The 20,000-nt window shown below is 40.7% G+C and overlaps 1 protein-coding gene across 2 annotated transcripts in view; it reads right to left on the minus strand.

Annotated features, from left to right (window-relative positions):
• Positions 1 to 20,000, minus strand: part of taok3a (TAO kinase 3a) — a 129,284-nt gene that overhangs the window by 22,904 nt on the left and 86,380 nt on the right. For both annotated transcript variants that reach the window (XM_017711188.2, XM_017711187.2), the window contains exons 12-14: positions 7,508 to 7,675; positions 3,327 to 3,521; positions 382 to 516 (exon numbers count right to left, since the gene is read on the minus strand). In XM_017711188.2, coding sequence (XP_017566677.1) covers positions 382 to 516; positions 3,327 to 3,521; positions 7,508 to 7,675 — 498 coding nt within the window. The remainder of the gene's footprint in view (positions 1 to 381; positions 517 to 3,326; positions 3,522 to 7,507; positions 7,676 to 20,000) is intronic.

Raw genomic sequence — 20,000 nt, forward strand, 5'->3', positions numbered from 1 at the left:
AGCTATAGTAAACATTACGTCAGACACAGAGAAAAAGAAAACAAGAATAAGAGAGAGAATAACAGAAAGAGAACAAATGAAAGAAATGTAAAAGAAAGAAGAGAAAGACGGGGAATGACAGGTAGAGAGAAAGGAAAACAAAATAGAGGAAAAAAGAAAGAATGAGAGAAAGTCAGGGACAGAGAGAAAATCGAATAATGAACAATAAGGGACAGAAAAAAGAAAAAGAGAGAATATGGCAAAGAGAGGTGGATTAGAGGAGAGGAGAGGAGAGGTGGATTAGAGGAGAGGAGAGGAGAGGTGGATTAGAGGAGAGGAGAGCAGAGGAGGAAAAGAGCGCAGACAAAGAAAAGTGTGGATGACGTAATTGTTAATACTCACCAGAGAGGCGGACTTGATGGTGGCGAAGCGTTCGCGATTCCTATAGTTCCGGGCCTGAGCTCTGTCCGACGGTGAAGGTCGAGGGTCAGAGCGGTGGTCTCGATGACCCCCATCGTCACGGATATACTGATGATCCTGGACAGGCACACATACAGGAACGTCACTGCGATCTCTGTAGTAATTACTTCACTGAATATCTACAGTGCCTGACTTCATACACTTCAAACAGGCTCTGTACGGTAGCGTATTTACAGAGTGGCCACTTTATTAGAAACACCCTTCATCCCACACCATAACAACACTGTGCCTAATACACTGCAACAGCGCCACACTCACTGCACTGTGTCACTGCTGTGCTGAGACAAAATACCCAAAGAACATGTGCTTTATCTGTCCATTGATTGATGGGCTAGAGGGGGGCCGATAAACCATGCAGCAACAGACCGGCTACAGCCTGTAATTGTAAACCGCTGTGATTTTGATAAAACGGCCAATAAGCATACACTGTACAGAACAGATCTACTAAAAAACTACTAAATGTAGTAACAAGTAAATGAGCTAGTTTGATTCGACCTAAATATATACTTTGAATGATTCTTTCCATCAATGTCATTTTTTTTTCTCTCGATCTGACGAGCCACTGTTTACAATGTAGATGCAATGTAGGTGTTTCCAATAAAGTGGCCACCCAGTGGATACCAGTTTTACACTTGTGCGCTGGAATAAAAAAGTTAAAAAGAAGTTATAACTAGGTATTAAAAGGTTTCCGTCAGCTGGTTTTCACTGATAGAAAACATAATACCAGTAATGAATGAATGAATAATTAAAGTCCACAACTCCTATCAAAATGCACGCTTTTCCTAATAAATATAGAACCATATTCTATAAACGTAATGTTTGACATAATTAAAATGCAGGTGTTTATACACAATGCTGCCAAAACGTGGTAGTAACCAATTTTCTTTTCTTTCCATACCCTGGCAATATGCAAAAACATCAATCAGAATGAACATTTATTAATATTAATAATAATAATAATAAATTTAATTTAAAAGCGCCTTTCTGGACACTCAAGGACACTGTACAAAATGTAGGGTTATATAAAAAAAAAGAAAAAAAAAACAACATTAACAGAGAGAGTAGGCTACAATAAACAATGATTAACGTAATTATTATTATTAAATTAATTATTAACAATAAACGTTTGCATTTATAATCAGAAACTAAATGTTTGTGTCAAAACAGGCCCAAAAGGTCACACCACTGACTTCACACACTGGACTTCATGTTCACTGAGCACAAGCTGAAGACTTTCTCCCATGTTAAATGATAACAAAACCACTGCCTTAAAATAGCTGCATTAATCCAAGTGTCCTCACAGGCCTCAGACTGCCTGTAGTCCCAATCGCTGCAGCAGCGTCTGGAGGAGCAGCGATGTGTACAGCCGCAACTCTGTTCCATCTTATTAAAATCAACTCCAGCCCCGACCCTCAGGTCAACAGTCACTTTCCTGAGAATCTGAAAATGACCTCCTCGCTCAGCTAACACACAAACACGTCTCGCAGGAACGGAGTGCTTTTTCATTATCTCACAAACACATCGCAAAACTCATAGATGACCTTCCGTTCCATACAAACTACTATTTTATTTACAGTATTTCAAAACACTCAGTTAAAGAAAATAAATAAAACATTTACAAAAACATCTCCTTACCCTAAAGGCAAGAATGTGTTGAATTGGTGCTGAAGTTATGCTGAAGTACACAATTTGGCCAAAAGTATGTGGCCATCCCTCGTTTTTATTAAGCTCAGGTGTTTGTCACACCCAGTGCTAACAGGTGTATAAAATCAAGCACACAGTCATGCATTCTCCACAGACAAACACTGGGTCGTAGTGAAGAGACTTTAAACTGACACTGTTATAGGATGCCACCTTTGCCCCAGGTGTGAAACTTCTGCCCGGCTAGATCTGCCCTAGACAACTGTAAGTGCTACTGCGAAAAATATAAATTGCCTTTCCTCTGTTGTATCACTCACTACAGTGTTCCAAACTGCTCCCAGCAGGAACAAGAACTGTGTGTCTGGAGCTTCAGAAAATTGGTTTCCAGTCTGAGCAGCTGCACACAAGCCAGTGTCATACCAGCATCAGAAACCATATCAGAAAGCCTATTTGAGATTACTTCACAAATTAACACGGTCTGAGGCAAATGTGTGAAAATGTACACAATGCAATGCTGATTAATGTACATAAGATTCCAGTAATTGTAAGACACCACTTTACATTTGGAGTAAAAGCCATAACTGTAGCTTTAATATTTCAGCTGAACTTTTACTTGAGTCGGGAATATAGCTAATAAGCCCTGCAGTAACACCGACCTGGATATTTCAAGGCAGTGGTCAGTTTAGTGGTCAGTTTAGACAGGAGAAAACAGTGACAGTGTGAATTCTATGATGCAGCAACTGTCCGCTCGTGTCTGTCCGGCAGGATATTCACTCGGACACACTGAACCTCTGGACATACAAGGTCACACACTCTTCCAGCGCAAGTCACAAAACTAGTGTCGTAGAGCGCGGCTTGAGCTTGCGTCCATTTCAAAACGGAGAGGAAGAGATGTAGAGTGAGATTCCATATTCATATATATTAAAATTTAACATTAAATACTGGCCTGAAACAACGCATGAAAAACCATTTGGGATTACAGGGAAATTCCACCAATTTTTCAAAATTCCTTGTTGCTTGTAGTCATAAGTATACATCCCTGTAATTTGTGGGAACATTCACCCCTTGCTACCTCAAAACACAGCAAAAACATTCCCTATCCTCTACGTGACCAATGTTAGTTACTTGCAGTAATACTCTGTGCGTGTGCGCGCGTGTGTGTGTGTGTGTGTGCGCACACGCACATAGTTCCATGTGTTTGTGTCCACTTTTTCTGTGTTTCATACCTTTTTATGGTGTGTGGAAGACTCGAGAGTGCTGTCGTACTCAGGGTGCATGAGGGCCATATCAGAGCAGGAGTCTTCAGGACACTCCTGCAGGCTGTTGATGCTGCTGCTCTGACTGCCCGTACTGACCGACGTACTCGGCACTGAGTGATTACTGCCCAGACTGTTAGCCTTACAGCCAGCCTGATCACCATCCTAGAGAGAGAGAGAGAGAGAGAGAATAAGAGGAAGAGAGGTAGACGGACAAGACAGAGAAATACAGAGAGAAGAGAGAGAAAAGAGAGACAGAGAAAAGAGAGAAAGAGGGGGAAAAAGAGATAGACAGGAGAGAAAAACAGAGAGAAAAGAGATAGAAAGAGAGCAGAGATAGAGATAGAAGAGAAAGAGAAAGACAGAAAAGAGAGAGAAAGAGATAGAGCGAAAGAAGGGGAAAAAGATAGACAGAGGAGAGAGAGAAAGACCGAGAGAAAGAAGAGAGAGAGCAGAGATAGAGTGCAGAGAGAGAGAAAGACAAAAGAGAGAGAGAGAGATAGACAGAGGAGAAAGACAGAAGAGAGTGCAGAGACAGAAAGAAAAAGGGAAAGAGATAGATAGAGAGACAAAGAAAAGAGAGCAGAAATAGAGTGAGAAAGAAAGAGAGAAATAAAGATTGACAGGACAGAAAAAGAGAGAGACAGAGGAGAGAAAGAAAGAGAAGAGAGAGAGCACAGAGAGATACAGAGAGGCAAGAGAAGAGCGAGCAGAGAGAGAGAGAGAGAGAGAGAGAGAGAGAGAGAGAGAGAGAGAGAGAAAGAGAAGTAAAAAGCAAGAAAAAAAATAAAGTGAGAGAAAGAGTTCAGAAAAAGAATGAAGGAAAGGAAAATGACAAAGAAAAGAAGAAGACAAAGTGAGGAGAGGAAGGAATTGGGAAGAAACGAAGAGTGGGAGGATCACAGAGAAAAAGAAGGAAGAGTAGCAGGAAAGTAAAAGAGAAGAAACAAATAAATCAGAACAAGAAGAAAAGAAAAATGAAACTGTAACATCTCTAATAAATCTTTATACATTCCGTTCATTTCTCAATGCTTACTGTCCAAGAGCGAATGCACTGCGACTCATGACTTTCACGCCTATAAGCCATGTGTAGACGCTGTGAAACGCGCGTGAACAAGAAGAGAAAGGTACCGATTACTGTGACCTTTTAAACACTTACTTCACATTAAATGCCATCAGTTAAAACCTCAACACAATAATCTGATTACAGCCGCTACAGTCTTTGTTTGACCTGCCCGGTGCTGTGACTAAGTGCAGATCTGGCTCTAACTGAGACTAATGGATGTAATACTTTAGAAAATATTGCCACCTGGAATCTCTTTCCACCATCATCTGTTGGAGAAATACAGACTCCCTCTTCACTAAAAGCCTTTAGGCCCTAATTAGTTCACCACTGTTTTTCAAAAGCCGACCCACCTGGATATTTATGTCAGCTCAAGCATGCGTGTGTTTAAAGCCCAGAGACTAACAGCACTACAGTGCTTCACTACTTCACCCAAAAGTGGATGAGATCCAAAACGTAATGCCAGCCAAAAACGGTGAACGTTTAAACGTTACTTCATCTTCTGTAAATAATCTTCTAACTAGCCCTTCTGACAAGTCAGTTGTCAGACACGTTAAAGGGCTCATTTCCTACATGCTGCACTGTGAGAAATGAAGCTTCTGTATTTTTCATTCATCAAGGTACCAACAGTGTAAACGTTCCCTCAAAGGTCCAGCAGTGGTTTGAAGGTCCGATTGAGAACCTTAAATCGGTTTTTCCAGGGGAAAAGTTCATATTCGCACCTTTTCATAACCGAATGTTTTAAAACAGAACAGTAGAATGAAAGCCTGGAGGCGAGGCGGGGTGTGTGGAGTCAGTACAGCTTAGAAAACATCATTTCAGTGGATTCTGGTTCTGTTGTGTTCCCTGACTGAAGGTACTGAGATGTAGCCTTGAGGATCCCACCTCAGTGATAAGAAGGGAACTGCCCCAGTGACAGTATTATACCCTTTTTTCTGAGTGTGTACCTTGATGGATGAAAATTCGGCGTGCCAAATTCTGTCTCTATCGCAGAATCTGGCTTCCCTCTGCATACACACACATCACGCAGGAATAGGGATGTTAGATTACATTTACAATGTGTTATTTCTATTTATAAGCAGTGTTTAAATAAATAAATAAATAAATAAATAAATAAACTGTAGGGTACACATGCCTGCAAGACACGCATGCAGGTGAAGGGGATTCAGATTCTGCAGGGGGACAGAATTGGGCACAACTGCCACGTTCATACGTTCAGTCACGCATGCACAGCCTGTATAACCTCCATAGAAAATCACTGACGAGTAGAAGCTGCACATGAGCATAAGGTCATCATGCCCAATGTCAAGTGTCAGTTAACCCTCTACTGCACGGCGTTGCCACATGGCAACAACTACTTTATCTTAATTTTACTAAAAAAAGCAATAATCTAAAATCCGTGCTCTCTTATTCAATTATGGAAAAAGGGTCTTTTACTTTGAAAGGACAAACGCCTCATAACCTCACATGACCAGGAATTTTTATTATGATGACATTATTACCACACATTCCAAAATACCAATTGAAATCGCATTCATTTCCGATATTTGAGTTTTACAAGTCGATGTTTTACATTTCACCAAGTAGAAGTTGGGTTTGTTTGATCTTGTTTTCAATAAAAGGATAAAAGTTGTTTTTAGAGAAAAATGAAATTTTATGGTGCTTTTGTTTTTAGATTTTATGGTGCTATGGCACGATTTCGCATTGATGCCAAATGGCAACAGCTTACCTAGCAACCCACTAAATTTTCAGAAATAAACATCTGATCACGTTTAATGAATACTTCATGCAGCAGAGGGTTAAAGGGACATGAAGCCCTCCAGCACAGAGCACAAGAACTGCGTTCTCTGGAGAAACGACGCTCCAGCAAAACGGGACAAACTCTCTATTAATACTCTTGATTTCAGAAGAAGCACAGAGTGAGCTGGTGGACATGAAGCGCAGGCTGTTTGGCCGTGTCATCAAAACATCCATGCTTTGGTACTGTTTTTTTTTTTTTTTAAAGCGCAAATACAGCAGAATTCATCTGCTTAACGTTTACTTCCGGTTTTAAAAATAGCTGACGAGCCGACTCGGCACTGTTCTACTTCAGTGATCTGGCTTAGCGTAACAATTCTCTACAATTACTGAGCTTGCTAAGCTTTCTGGTGTGACTGGGTTTCACTTCACAGCTTCCTGTGGCTTAAATCCTACACTTCACTGCCCAAAGAGGAAAGAGAACTGTGAATGGGGGAGAACGTTCTAGAGCCTCATCATAATCCCAGACTCAGCACAACATTATCTGGCTTGTAGGGGTTTGTTTGACACTGCTGGGCCAGTGCACGTTGGGTTAAAGGCACAGTTCTGGCTCTGCCTGGGTGGGTAGGACGGCCCAGTGTGGTAGCTGATATGACGGAGCGCGTTCAGCTTCCAATGACGTCGCGTTAGCGGCACTTCAAAAAGATGCGGTGGTGCTTCACGACTCACGACTGAGGAACTTTGCGTTTCATACGTTTTCTTATCTCAAGACGTAACTTGTTATTTCAAGATAACAATGTTGTTATCTTGAGATAACAAGATAAATAACTCCTCTCAAAATAACTTGGTTATCTTGAGATCATAGGATAATTGACTTAGTATTATAACTTTTGTTATCGCAAGATAAGATTAGTAACTTGTTATTTCAAGATAATTTTGTTATCTTGAGATAAGACAAATAACTCATTATCTCAAAATAAGTTTGTTATCTTGACATCACAAGATAATTAACTTGTTATCTCGAGACGAGTAATTTGTTATTTCAGGATAACAATTTTGTTATCTTAAGATAAATAACTTGTGCCCACTGCCCGCCTAGTTTGTGTCTTCACTAGTGTGTATGTGGTGTTTCACTGCATGGATGTTTTAGATTGCAGAGGTGAAATTTCCCCGTTTGTGGGACTAATAAGGGTCTTAATCTTAAAAAACATCAGCGTAAATTATGAATTTAAAATAAATGTAATAAAATATTGCATAACAACAATAAATCTAGATTTAAGGGCTACAGGTTACCACCAAATGTCAGCACTTCATAGCGGAAGTCTCTTTTCCCACAGTCCTTTGCACCTACCTCCTCCTCCTCTTGCGACTCTCCCATTGGTCCATTGTGTTTCTCCTGGTAGAGAATTTTCTTCATCTTCCGGTACTGTAGGTTGTCCAGCTCCCGGACGGCATCTTTTGTCCTTTGGATGAGGTCCACAAGGACCCGTGGGGGGCGCTCTCGACGCACAAAGTCATGCTACAGAAACACAAGAGGGGAAGAGATTGTTACCTGGACAATAAGCAAATGGTCACTAACTGGCGAGCTACGCTCCTCTAAAAACCTTCACAATCCAATGCTGAACCGCCACAAATCAGATTTGTTTTTTTGCCTAAAAAGGACACTGAAGTGATTTTTTTCAAAGTCGTGTGAACGCAAAAAAATCACTTCTTGTTAAATCAGATTAGATCCACATCATTTTGATCAAGCGGGTCCTTTCAGGCCACACCAATGACAAATATGGGTCACTTCACTTATATAAATGTGAATAATCAAGGCAGAAAGATCAGACTTCAGCATGACACGCAAGTACTGCTACAGTGTAAGAGACTACGCTACCAGTCCACTGTTCATTTCCCTGTAAACGCTTTAGTCAGCTCTTCTTTCTTTCCCAATTAAACTGATTTTGACACGATGGCACAAACACTAGATCTGTTTCTGAGGGTCAAATCACAATCTCTCCTGTCGGTGTTTGGTGGGGCGCCTAGTCATCATCATGACAATACAGACACTTATTTTCCTACTTCCAGCGCATTATTTACTCCACCCACATTGGATTTACCTCAATGACTACTTTATGTACCTCAAAAAAGTCTTTGATTTGCCTTACTGGAGTCACACACTCAACTCGTTCACAGAATCTAGCACTAAGGCCCACGCTTGTGAGACAATGAATGCAAGAAAAAAACAAAAATAAATAAATAAATAAAAGCAAACAAAAAAATGAATAAATACTGAGAGTACACTTAAACAGTGTTACAGTGTGGGCAGGTGTGTCCAGTCAATACAGAACTGCCCTACGCTTTGTGAGTGGTACAGTGACCCAGTATCCCAAACTATTGAATAACATCACTAATCCAGTCATTGTGGCTCTGCATGAACAACACAGGCCTCATTTCATCTTCATGGACGACGATGCTCCAGCTCATCGAGGCTGCATCATTAGGGAACGGCTGCTGGAGACCGGGGTACCTCAAATGGAGCGGCCTGCACTTTCTCCAGACCTGAATCCCTTAGAAAACCTACGAGCTCAGCTGAGTCGCCGTGTAGAGGCTCGTAACTCTGTACCCCAGAACCTCAATGACCTGAGGGCCGCCCTTCAAGAAGAGTGGGACGCCCTGCCTCAGCAGACAATGAGTCGACTTGTGAACAGCATGAGACGTCGTTGTTAAGCTGTAATTGATGCTCAAGAGCACATGACCAGTTATTGAGACATTGAGATTGTTTGATGGGGTAACGTTACTCCCATCACTGTTGTTGGCTTTTGTTTCAGTAAATTGTTTGAGATGAGGAAATCACCGCTGCATGCTTCTACTTAAATGCCCTACTTTCATGATATAATATCACTGTAGTGTGAACTTTTTCGTTTTCCATAAATTTCACTCGAAAGCCAAATATCAGTCATTAATAAGCCGTCGTAACATATAAACAAAATCAGTGGGCAACCGTGACCTGTTGCTTGCCAAATAGCGATCCCATTCATTTGCACTGTTAATCTTATCTTACTTCATTAGTCAATATTAAACCTGCTTAATCAGATATTTATATATGTATCAGCTATAAAAGCTCTTTTCACTGATGCGTTATAAATGATGACTTGTATGACCTAATTAGTAACCACATAAACATAAACTAATTTAAAACCATTCACAGGTTCTTTATAAGGGAGTCTTATTGTAAAGTGGGCACCTCATATCTGACGTGTTCAAAGAAAATGAGGAGATTTAGGTTTAACAGGTGAGGTGAGGGCTAAAATCTTGCCATCACAACCACAAAGAGCGAGAACAGCATAAAAAATGGTTTAGTAAAGAAAATGGTTCTTTATACAGAACCATGAACACTCAAATAACCCTTGGCATGACTAAAAGGTTCTTTCCACTTCAAAATGCTGTAAAATGTGCTACAGACAGTTCTATATAGACCCTTTTCGAAAAAGCCATAACAATACAAGAACCCTTTTGGGTGCTATACAGAACCACTTCCAGAAAGATTCTATACAGAAACATCCACAGCACATTCTCCATCATTGTGAAGAACACTTTCTCTTTAACTATGCAAAGGGTTCTTTGTGTGTTAATGGTTCTATATGGAACGGTTTTCTTTACTAAAACCCTTGAAACACCTTTTTATTTTTTTTGGTGCACATTTTGGAAAGTTTACCCAGACTGAAAAATTGGGGTCTTAGTCTTGGGCACTGCTTTTATTCCTTGGCCTTTCATTTAACATAATTTTTATTCCTGCATCTTATTTGTTTATGGTTTTATTTATATTTACTTTCTTACTGTTTATAGCTTATATTATTTTATTGGTTTACTGTTCTATATGTCTGTGTTATACCTGCAGTGTTGCAGCCTCTGTTGTTTTTAAAGTGCTTTACAAATAAATTTGAGTTGAGTTGCTTGATTAACACATTCCTAGAAGCAGAATTTGAACAGTTTTTTAAAAAAATGACTGATTTATTAATTTATATTATTTTCTATATTTCTATTCATTTTTCTCAATCAATGATCTGGGTGGTGCTGTTGCCTCACAGCAAGAAGGGCCTGGGTTCGATTCCCCGGCCAGGTGACCAGGGACCTTTCTGTGTGGAGCGTGTTCTCGCCGTGTCTGTGTGGGTTTCCTCCCACAGTCCAAACACATGCGGTCAGCTGGGATAGGCTCCGGCACCCCCGCTGTGACCCAGAAGGATAAGCGGCTAAGAAAATGTGTGTGTGTGTGTGTGTGTGTGTGTGTGATCTGGTATTGCTATCATTAGTGATACATCACAATTTCACCAGTCCTATACTGTGAAGTTTTATTTGTCAATTTGGGTGATGGGTCAGATCAAGACAGAACTTCATTGAGCTGGTCAGTTTCAGATCTTCAAACCTGATGCGAGTCAGGTCGGGTCCGGTTCGGACAAAATTTGTAACCAGCACTGGGCTGTGGAGCAGTGGAACTGTGTTCTCTGGAGTGATGGAGCTCCATCCAATACCTTCAGGATGAGTTGGAGTGATCCCGAACTGACCGTCCAACATCAGCACCTGACCTTCAGTAATGCCCTTATGGCTGAAGGCAATCAAATGCCCACAGCAATGTTCTAACATCTAGTGTCAAGCCCTCCCAGAAGAGTAGACGCTGTTACTGCAGCAAAATGAGGACAAACTCTCTGTTAACACGCTTCAGAAGCAACATTAGATGACCATGTATGAGCAGGACAAGTGTGTGACTCATTCAGAAATGACTGTGTTTATCACAGCACACATTAAATCTCTTTCTGCATGTAAACATCCACCCAGAAACAATTCCCTGGAATGTAGGATTTCACCTACTTTCCTTGTGGCAAGGTTTGAGTGAGTCACGCTAATTTATGTACATTTAAAATGATCCTTTTTAGCTTTGAATTTTAAAAAAAAAATTCATTTAAAATGAGCAGATTGTGCTGGAAAGATTACATCACATCACACACAATTCGGTCGTGACGAATCTGGAAAAAAACCCACTGTGGATTACTCCGAGGGCACTCTGAATTACGTCATGTTGGGTCTGTCCATCGCTCACTAGAGGGCACCGCTGTGCAACATGACCCTGGGTGAGCAGATGGAGGTTTGGAAGAAGCGCTTGGTTAACTGGGGGCTCAGAGGCTTAAGCTTATTCTGGGAAAACTCAGCCCAACCACTCTTCCCATTCACGCTCATTACAAACCGTTCATCTTGCCTGCGTTCCCGGGAGCTAATGGACATCCAGGCAGACTCGTGGTGACCTACTGTCCTGTAAATTTAGCTTCTCTCCTAATCTAACACATCTGAACCAGATAATCAATGCCCATAGGATGGAAGATCTGAACATTAAAGAGGTGTGGAAGATTTCAAGCATGACAGCATCCGCATTTACTTCTGTTTGCTTGTTTTAAAAAGGCTTAAAGGGGAATTCCACTGAGATCGGTTCTGACGTGAAAATGTTCTTAGCAGAGAAACCTGCTGACTCTCATTTCTTTACAGTGGTGATGATGGGAACCAGGGGTCACAACGTCTACAGTGCAATTATAGGCGGTTTATTTATAATCCAAAACAACCAGTAAGTTTGTATATAACTTTTTATGTGAAAACCTAAAATCATTCCTAATCATTGACCCTGATAACTTTCTGTGAGGGAGCTTTTGGACGTCTGGTTCCTATCAACACCACTGTGAACAATTCTGACTCGTTTCTCTAGAATGAGAAATTTTAAAGCAAGCCACTCTGAATTACTTTTTTATTTATAAATTATTTTTTTAAAATAAAATACTGTTTACACTCTTCATTTTCATTTATTTGACTAAATCAAGCATTTGCATGATTGTATCTGTACATTTCTATGGACAAGAATAATGTGCTAAATAGAAATATGTAAAATTTATATTTAAAAAAATCTAAAAATAATATAAATGTTAATATTAAACAGGAAGGTTTTAATATTGTTGATCAAAAGTTATAAATAAATACATTCCTAATTTTATTTAGGCAAACATGCATCATGATGCAATCAGTGGCAGCTGACTGGCTAATGGTAGTAAATTACTCCACTGTTCAAAAGTTTGGAATCATCATTTTTAATAATCTAAGAACAATGAATCTTTCAAATTGCAGGGATGCACAATGATATTCAAATCATGCCAGTATCAGTAGATATTTGATTAAAAACAATAATAAAATAAATATAATTTTAAAAAATATAATAATAATAATAATAATAAAGACACTGGCATCCAACAGATTTTTAGACTTAGTAATATTTCAAATCTATCTTTATGTATTTTATGTAGTCCAGAACAGTAGAATGTTTAGGCTACTGAGCTTAAACATCTGCAGTTCATTTTACTGCATTTGTAACCCTAATCCAAGTGGATTTAATCTCAGTTTCTACACTTAATCAGTCAATTAATCTCTAAATACTGACATATACGACTGACATATGAAAATACTGGATATTCCTAACTGGTGCAGCTCTAGTGCAATGACATCAAAAGAGAATTACAGTGAAAGTTTTCTAAATCACAGCATAATCAAGTGGATAAAATGTAAACAAAGTCATTCCGAGCGGTTTGCTGTGAAACGCTCCATTCTACAGAAGCTTGCAGACTCAGAATTATTCACAGTGGTGGTGATAGGAACCAGACGTCCACCTCTAAAAGCTCCCTCAGAAAGCATCACATGAAATGGTTACGCGTACACTGCTCGATGCCGGACATGCTGTTTAACCATAGTTCTGATTTGGAAGATTTCGGCCTAAAACGTCTTTTTTTTTTAATCCATTCACAGTGGAGAGGTTCAGGGTGTTGTAAGGCAAACTAATTCCCAATAAAAATGGTTCTGAGCCTCATCGACATTACACATAAAAACGCAGAAGAGGTCGATTCACTGGTGGTTCTGGATTTGTGTTGTAGACACTGCGACGCCTGGTTCCTGTCACCACCACTGTAAAGAAATGTAAAAGAAAGTCTGTAGAAGTTCATCTACTATGAAGCATTTCACATCAAACCACTGTGAGCTCTGTTTTCCTCAATTATTAAATTAAGCAGAAATTTTGGTGGTATTGCCCTTTAATATGGGGTTAATAGTGTGTACTGCCAAAGCTTCACAGTAGTTAGTTGGACGCTGTGAGAAATTCCGGTATTTTATGTGCCCAGACTGATGAACAGAGCTGCAGATCATTTAGTCTGAACTGTGAAAGCTGCACAGCACTAAGAAGAAAGTTAATACTATTAATATCTAGAACGCCTCATATATGAAACACTGCAATCAAATCTTGAGGCAGATAACAATAAATTAATAATAACTTAACAATAAATTAACTGCAGTAACACTGATGTGGTCTTGGTGTGTTAGTGTGTGTTGTGCTGGTCTGAGTGGATCAGACTCAGCAGTGCTGCTGGAGTTTTTAAACACCTCAGTGTCGCTGCTGGACTGAGAATAGTCCACCAACCAAAAATATCCAGCCAACAGCGTCCTGTGACCACTGATGAAGGACTAGAGGACGACCAACGCAAACCGTGCAGCAGCAGATGAGCTGTCGTCTCTGACTTTACATCTACAAGGACTGACAAGGTAGGAGTGTGTAGCAGAGTGGACAGTGAGTGGACTCCAGCAGCACTGCTGTGTCTGATCCACTCAGACCAGCGCAACACACACTAACACACCACCACCACGTGAGTGTTACTGCAGTGCTGAGAATGATCCACCACCCAAATAGTACCTGCTCTGTGAGAGTCCATGGGGGTCCTGACCACTGAAGAACAGGGTAACAGAGTATCAGAGAAACAGATGGACTACAGTCTGTAACTGTAGAACTACAGAGTGCAGCTATACAGTAAGTGGAGCTGATAAGATGGACAGTGAGTGTAGAAAAGTTTTACCTGATTGGTGTATTTAAAAGAAATAAGCAATTCCAAACTTTAACAGTAATACATGACGAGGGGGATGGGAATGACTCTGCACTGACTTCTGGCTTGGCAACGTGATCTACCAACCTACTTGGTCTTACTCACACTGCGCAGACACCTACTCAACATGTGGGGGAACGCTCCAGGCCACACCAGATTTCATCAGCAAACATATTCAATTTTATTCACAGGGTTCCTTTCACAACTGACAGCTTTAAGAGATCCTGGACCAGATTCCTAATGAGCAAGCTGAGGGTGATGATCCAGAGCTGGACAAGAGTCAGCAATGTTAATATTTTATTTATTGAAACGGATTTTTTTTTTATCAAAACTGTTGATTGTCATATTGCAGCTGCCCTCATTTCAAAAAGAACACAAAATGGAAAATGAATTAACTCAATTAGGTTACATTCTCTCTCTCTCTCTCTCTCTCTCTCTCTCTCTCTCTCTCTCTCTCTCTCTCTCAACGGTCAGTAAAAACAAACATAATTTGGCTTTATTTAGCTCTAATCAATACAAGACAATCATCTACCACTGATGCATTTACAAATGCAACACTCAACTCAGGCCAGTTATTTGTTTATTTATTCATTCATTCACTTCAGTGATTCACTTATTATTATTCACCAGATCCTCTGAATTCTTAGGTTAAGAAGTCAAAATACAGAAATGCCCCCTTATTTCTACGCTCACTGTCCACTTTATCAGCTCCACTTACTGTATAGCTGCACTCTGTAGTTCTACAGTTACAGACTGTAGTCCATCTGTTTCTCTGATACTCTGTTACCCTGTTCTTCAGTGGTCAGGACCCCCATGGACCCTCACAGAGCAGGTACTGTTTGAGTGGTGGATCATTCTCAGCACTGCAGTAACACTGACATGGTGCTGGTACAAGTGGATCCACTCAGACCAGCACAACACACACTAACACACCAAGACCACATCGGTGTTACTGCAGTGCTGAGAATGATCCACCGCCCAAATAGTACCTGCTCTGTGAGGGTCCATGGGGGTCCTGACCACTGAAGAACAGGGTTCATTCATAGCTCAGTTTGAGTGTCGTATTTGGAGATTCTAATCGTCGGTCAAAAAATTCTGATTGCTGGTGCCCGACCGATCCTTCCGCCTGGCAATACCAGAGACAACTGTGATTAATATTCGAGGGCAATTAAAATAATGTGGTATTTTCACTGCCCCAAAAAATCCTGTTCGGTGAACAAAACACCATCAATTACACACATGCTCGAATTAATTTACTGTCGTCCACATAAATTACACAAATATATCAGCTCTGTGTGCAAAGGCCTTAAAATTGCCTGAGAACACCTCATGCAAAACAGTAAGCTTTGACAAATGTGGTAGTTTGGCACTGCTTTAGTGGGCGGAGCAGTTAGCTTGTAACACTGTTTGCAGCATTACTCCTAATTCGCTCTGGAGGAAAATGTAACACAACTAAGTGTATTAGGTTTGGAACACTAGTTTACCACAGCGCACAACGGACGGAAGCTCCATTCATTCTTCTCATAGAGAACATCTGCCTAGGGCTTCCTAGTATGGGCATGACAACGACTACAGAGTGATGGACAACTCCAGAGGTCTGTTACTGGCCTTGTTGCATCATAACCTTGTGTGCTCCAGCCAGAAAACGTCAGTCAGAGTCAGTTAGCCGATGCCAAACGTGATAAATGTATCAGGGTTGTTGAAACAAAACCTTGTATCTCCAAAAAGCGGTAACTTTACAGGAGAAGGAAAAAAACCTACTTTACTCTTAATGGAAGTTAATGGAACCAGAACTTTTCCAAGCCATTTTTGGCCATTTCTTTTGGTCCATTCATCATGAAATTTACACACAATGTAAACAGGTATTTTCAAAATTTGTAGAACGGAAAACGGAGATACGAGGTTTTGCCCCGACAGCAGTGATATTATGTTATTCAGTGAAGTTTTATTGCATTAAATCTCTGAGTAGAGACGGAAAAAATGACGTCGAGGTTACATGTACAAGGGCTACTGACGCCTCCTGTGTGCTCCAGTTGCCCCAGTTGTTCTCAACCTGTGGGCGGACGGCTAACGGCTAACGGCTCAGTCTGCTTCCAGATAACCTAGAAAAGCATCGGCCGTTCCAAATGGACATCTGTGACTGACTAGCCCTGGAGAAAACTAATCTAAGGGATTATCCATCTAGAAAGGGGGAAAATGACACAATCCCAAACCCGCCACATTCCTAAATCTTCCAGGGAGACGTACCGCCCTTTCCATCACAATCTCTATGGAAGCTGACCTATGACCTCAGTCTATCCTGCACGTTGTGGGCCAGAGGGCGATGTAGAAGCTGTGCGTGCGAGATCGGGAAAACAGCTGGGAATGCTGCACTGTGGGAATAGCTCGACATGCTAAACTCAGATTAGTGACCTGTTTTTTTTTCTCCTAAGGAGCTTGGAGGGCCAGATGAAGGGGGTGTAAAGAGAGAAAGAGAGACAGAGAGAGGGGTCAAGGTTTAGCTTAGCCGCCCCGTTCCTCACCTCCTGCCCGTCTGGAGGGCAGATAAAACCCTGTAGGCACTAGACAAAAGTGATGAACGGAAGTAGAGATGGGCAACAAGACAATATGATATCTACTGTGATGAATTATGGTAGCAAGTGCTTTCCAGATTATATCGTATTGTTAATGCATTAAAAAAACAGCCCATTTCATTACAAAGAGAGCACAATTAGGCCTATTTAATCACAGTGTTTAGTGACTGTTTCGCCTGTTCTCCCCCTTTTCTGCATTGTAATATTTTATAGTAACGTTAAAACCTTACTCTCTGTTTTGCTCTTGTGATATTGTTTGCTATCCAGTGTCAACCAGAGGAGGAGGAGTTCCTCTTTTGAGCCTTCGTTCCTCTCAAGGTTTCTTCCTTTTGCTATTTGGGAGTTTTTCCTTGCCACTGTCACCACCGGTGACGCTCATGCCGGCCTGGACCCCTTGGATGTTATTGAAAAGCTGCTTTGCGACAATGCCTGTTGTAAAAAAGCGCTATATACATAAACTTTGACCTACTGAAAAACAATTCTGCATCACTGATGTCAGAACAAAACCTTGTATCTCCATTTTTGTCGTTTTACAGTTTTTGACATAATCTGAGAATGTCTGTTGTCCTTTATGTTGCGTCAAAATTTCCTGATGAATGGACCAAAGGAAATATCCCAAAATGACCTGGTAAAATGTCTGGTTCCATTGACTTACATTAAAATTAAAGTAGGTTTTTTCTTCTCCTGTGAAGTTACTATTTTGGAGATACAAGGTTCTGTTTAGACAGCAGTGATATACATTTGAAATGAGTCAATTCAACTCAGCACCCACCCCCCCACCCCCCACCCCCCCAGGTCTGTCCTTATGTACCTCTCTCGCCCACCTCAGGATAAAGAGGGGGTTACAGAGGAGTTTCTGTTACCCCTCGAGAGCGTGACTAGCAGGAACACAAATCTCTAAGCACTCAATAGGATTACCTGTGTAGCCGCAAACAAAAAGATCAACATGAAAAAAAATGTGCATTTCACACACACACACACACACACACACACACACACACACACACACACACACACACACACACACACACACTTAATGACCACAAAGAGATTAAACAACTCCAGACTAGACTTTCTGGCCAATACTAAACCAACTTTGCGTAAGGTTCCCCCTCAGACCAAATGTCCTCAGTCAGCCAAGACGTTTCCAAAGCTTGCTTCTATTGTTTTGCAGAGGAGCTTTGAGGCTAATGTAGCAGACAGGTAACACAAGCTTATATGCCCACCCACCAAGTAGAACCTCCAGCGCTTTCTTCAAATTTTTACATAATTCAATCACTGAGATGCATTGAGGGTGTTTGGATGTGGAATGGTTCACTGTAGAGAAACTTACTACGTCAGATTTCTTTACAGTGGTGGTGATAGGAACCAGACGTCTCAATGTCTACAACACAAATATAGCCGTTTTACTTACTATCTACTATTTTACTCACTATATACTATTACGTGCTATTTACTACAATAGTAGTAAATCTGAAATAATATTTTCTTTATGTGGCCTACAGACAGATTTTATTTGGCCCCCGGCTTCTGTTTTACAGTGTATTGTAAGTGGCCTGCCAGCCAGTACATTGCAATTCTTCCTTTCACCTGATGGTGGCAGCTGATCAGACCTGCAGCTTCATTTAGTAGACAACATTTAGTCAAGACTACAGACACAAAGCTCAAACCAAAAACTGAAAACTGACAGTCTTGGTGAGATGGAAACTTATCGAATTCTTAGCAAATTCAGTAGTTCGGTAAATATTAACCCTTTAAGGTCAAAAATGTGGCTACACTGTGTTTGTTATATTTAAAAAACATTACCTAACAAAACCAAAAATATATCATTTTGTTTAGTTTGTCTCACAAATTGTATTTTTATAAGAAGTAAACACTTAAATAGGAATATGACTAATACATTAGACATGTATATTTACTGAAACATATATTTGAATTATAAATTCATAATTTATAATTTATAATTCATAAATTATAAGCACTTATCGATCTAAACTGCTCTGAATGAGCAGTCCAACAATAAAAGAAGCCTTGTGCATCTTTTATACAGTGATAGGAAACACAGAGACTCACAGAAATCTCAGTTTATATGTGCTGATATTTTGAAAACTTAGTATTTTAAATAATTTGTGAGTAATATGTTGGCCTTCAGGTATTTTAGTAGTACAATTTGGCCATCTTTGAAAAAGTTTGGATGCCCCTGGTCCTATCTTAAATCAAGTCAAGTCAAAATGCATTAATGTAGTGCTGTTTCTAACAGATGTCAAAAAGCAGCTTTACAGGAACTGTAGTCCCAATGAGTGTTGGCAAGAGTGACAATGGGAAGGAAAAGAGGAAGAGCAAGAGGAAAACACCTTGAGAGGAACCAAGACTCAAAAGGGGAACCCATCCTCCGCTGGTCGAAACCTGATAAACAATAACACTGTCATTCATGTGTTTTTTTAAATACAGTTCAGGCCAAAACCTTGAAAATCTGTTGCAAACCAGCATCTCAGATATCAGATGACGTATCTGTAACTATTTCATGTAAATATTTTTGTCAGGAAGCTTTTAGAGCAGAAGTCCGGATCCAGACTCTGTCCTATGCGGACCTGGACCTGTAACCGATAAACTGTGGAAAAATGAAAAAGGTCCTGTTTTAACGGACGTAACTTTTATGGTAGCTTTAGTGGCCCGGAAGACTTACAGACCAATCGCATGCATTGTAAACATCACATGTGACACTACTCAGCCAATCAGATCTGTGCATTACGATGAGCACTGAGACTCGAGTGAGTGACGCCACACAGGCGAGGGACGAGGCAAGAAACAGCAGTCAGAGAAGAAAGTGAGTCAGACGGAAGTTACTTCACATGTCGTGCTCTAAAAAGAAAAAACTGATGACAAATGTTGTTGAAATTTGACTGAACTGGACTTTATTTGATCTGATATTCAGTTGTTGACTGTATAAGATGTTGATATTCCTACTAGAGGCAGCACGGTGGTGCGGTGGGTAGTGCTGTCGCCTCACAGCAAGGGGGGGCCTGGGTTCGATTTCCCGGCTGGGCGACCAGGTTTCTCTCTGTGTGGAGTTTGCATGTTCTCCCAGTGTCTGCGTGGGTTTCCTCTGGGATCTCCAGTTTCCTCCCACAGTCCAAAGACATGCCAATTGGCCAATTGGACATGCTACACTGCCCCTGGGTGTGAGTGTGTGTGATTGTGTATGTCTGTCTACCCTGCAATGGACTGGCGACCAGTCCGTGGTGTATCCTGCCTTCCGCCCCATGACAGCTGGGACAGACTCCAGCACCCCCAGAAGCTGCTTAGACAATGTGTATATTCCTACTAGGTT

This window comes from Pygocentrus nattereri, chromosome 20 (assembly GCF_015220715.1).
Source record: "Pygocentrus nattereri isolate fPygNat1 chromosome 20, fPygNat1.pri, whole genome shotgun sequence".
In the NCBI taxonomy this organism is placed as follows: Eukaryota; Metazoa; Chordata; class Actinopteri; order Characiformes; family Serrasalmidae; genus Pygocentrus; species Pygocentrus nattereri.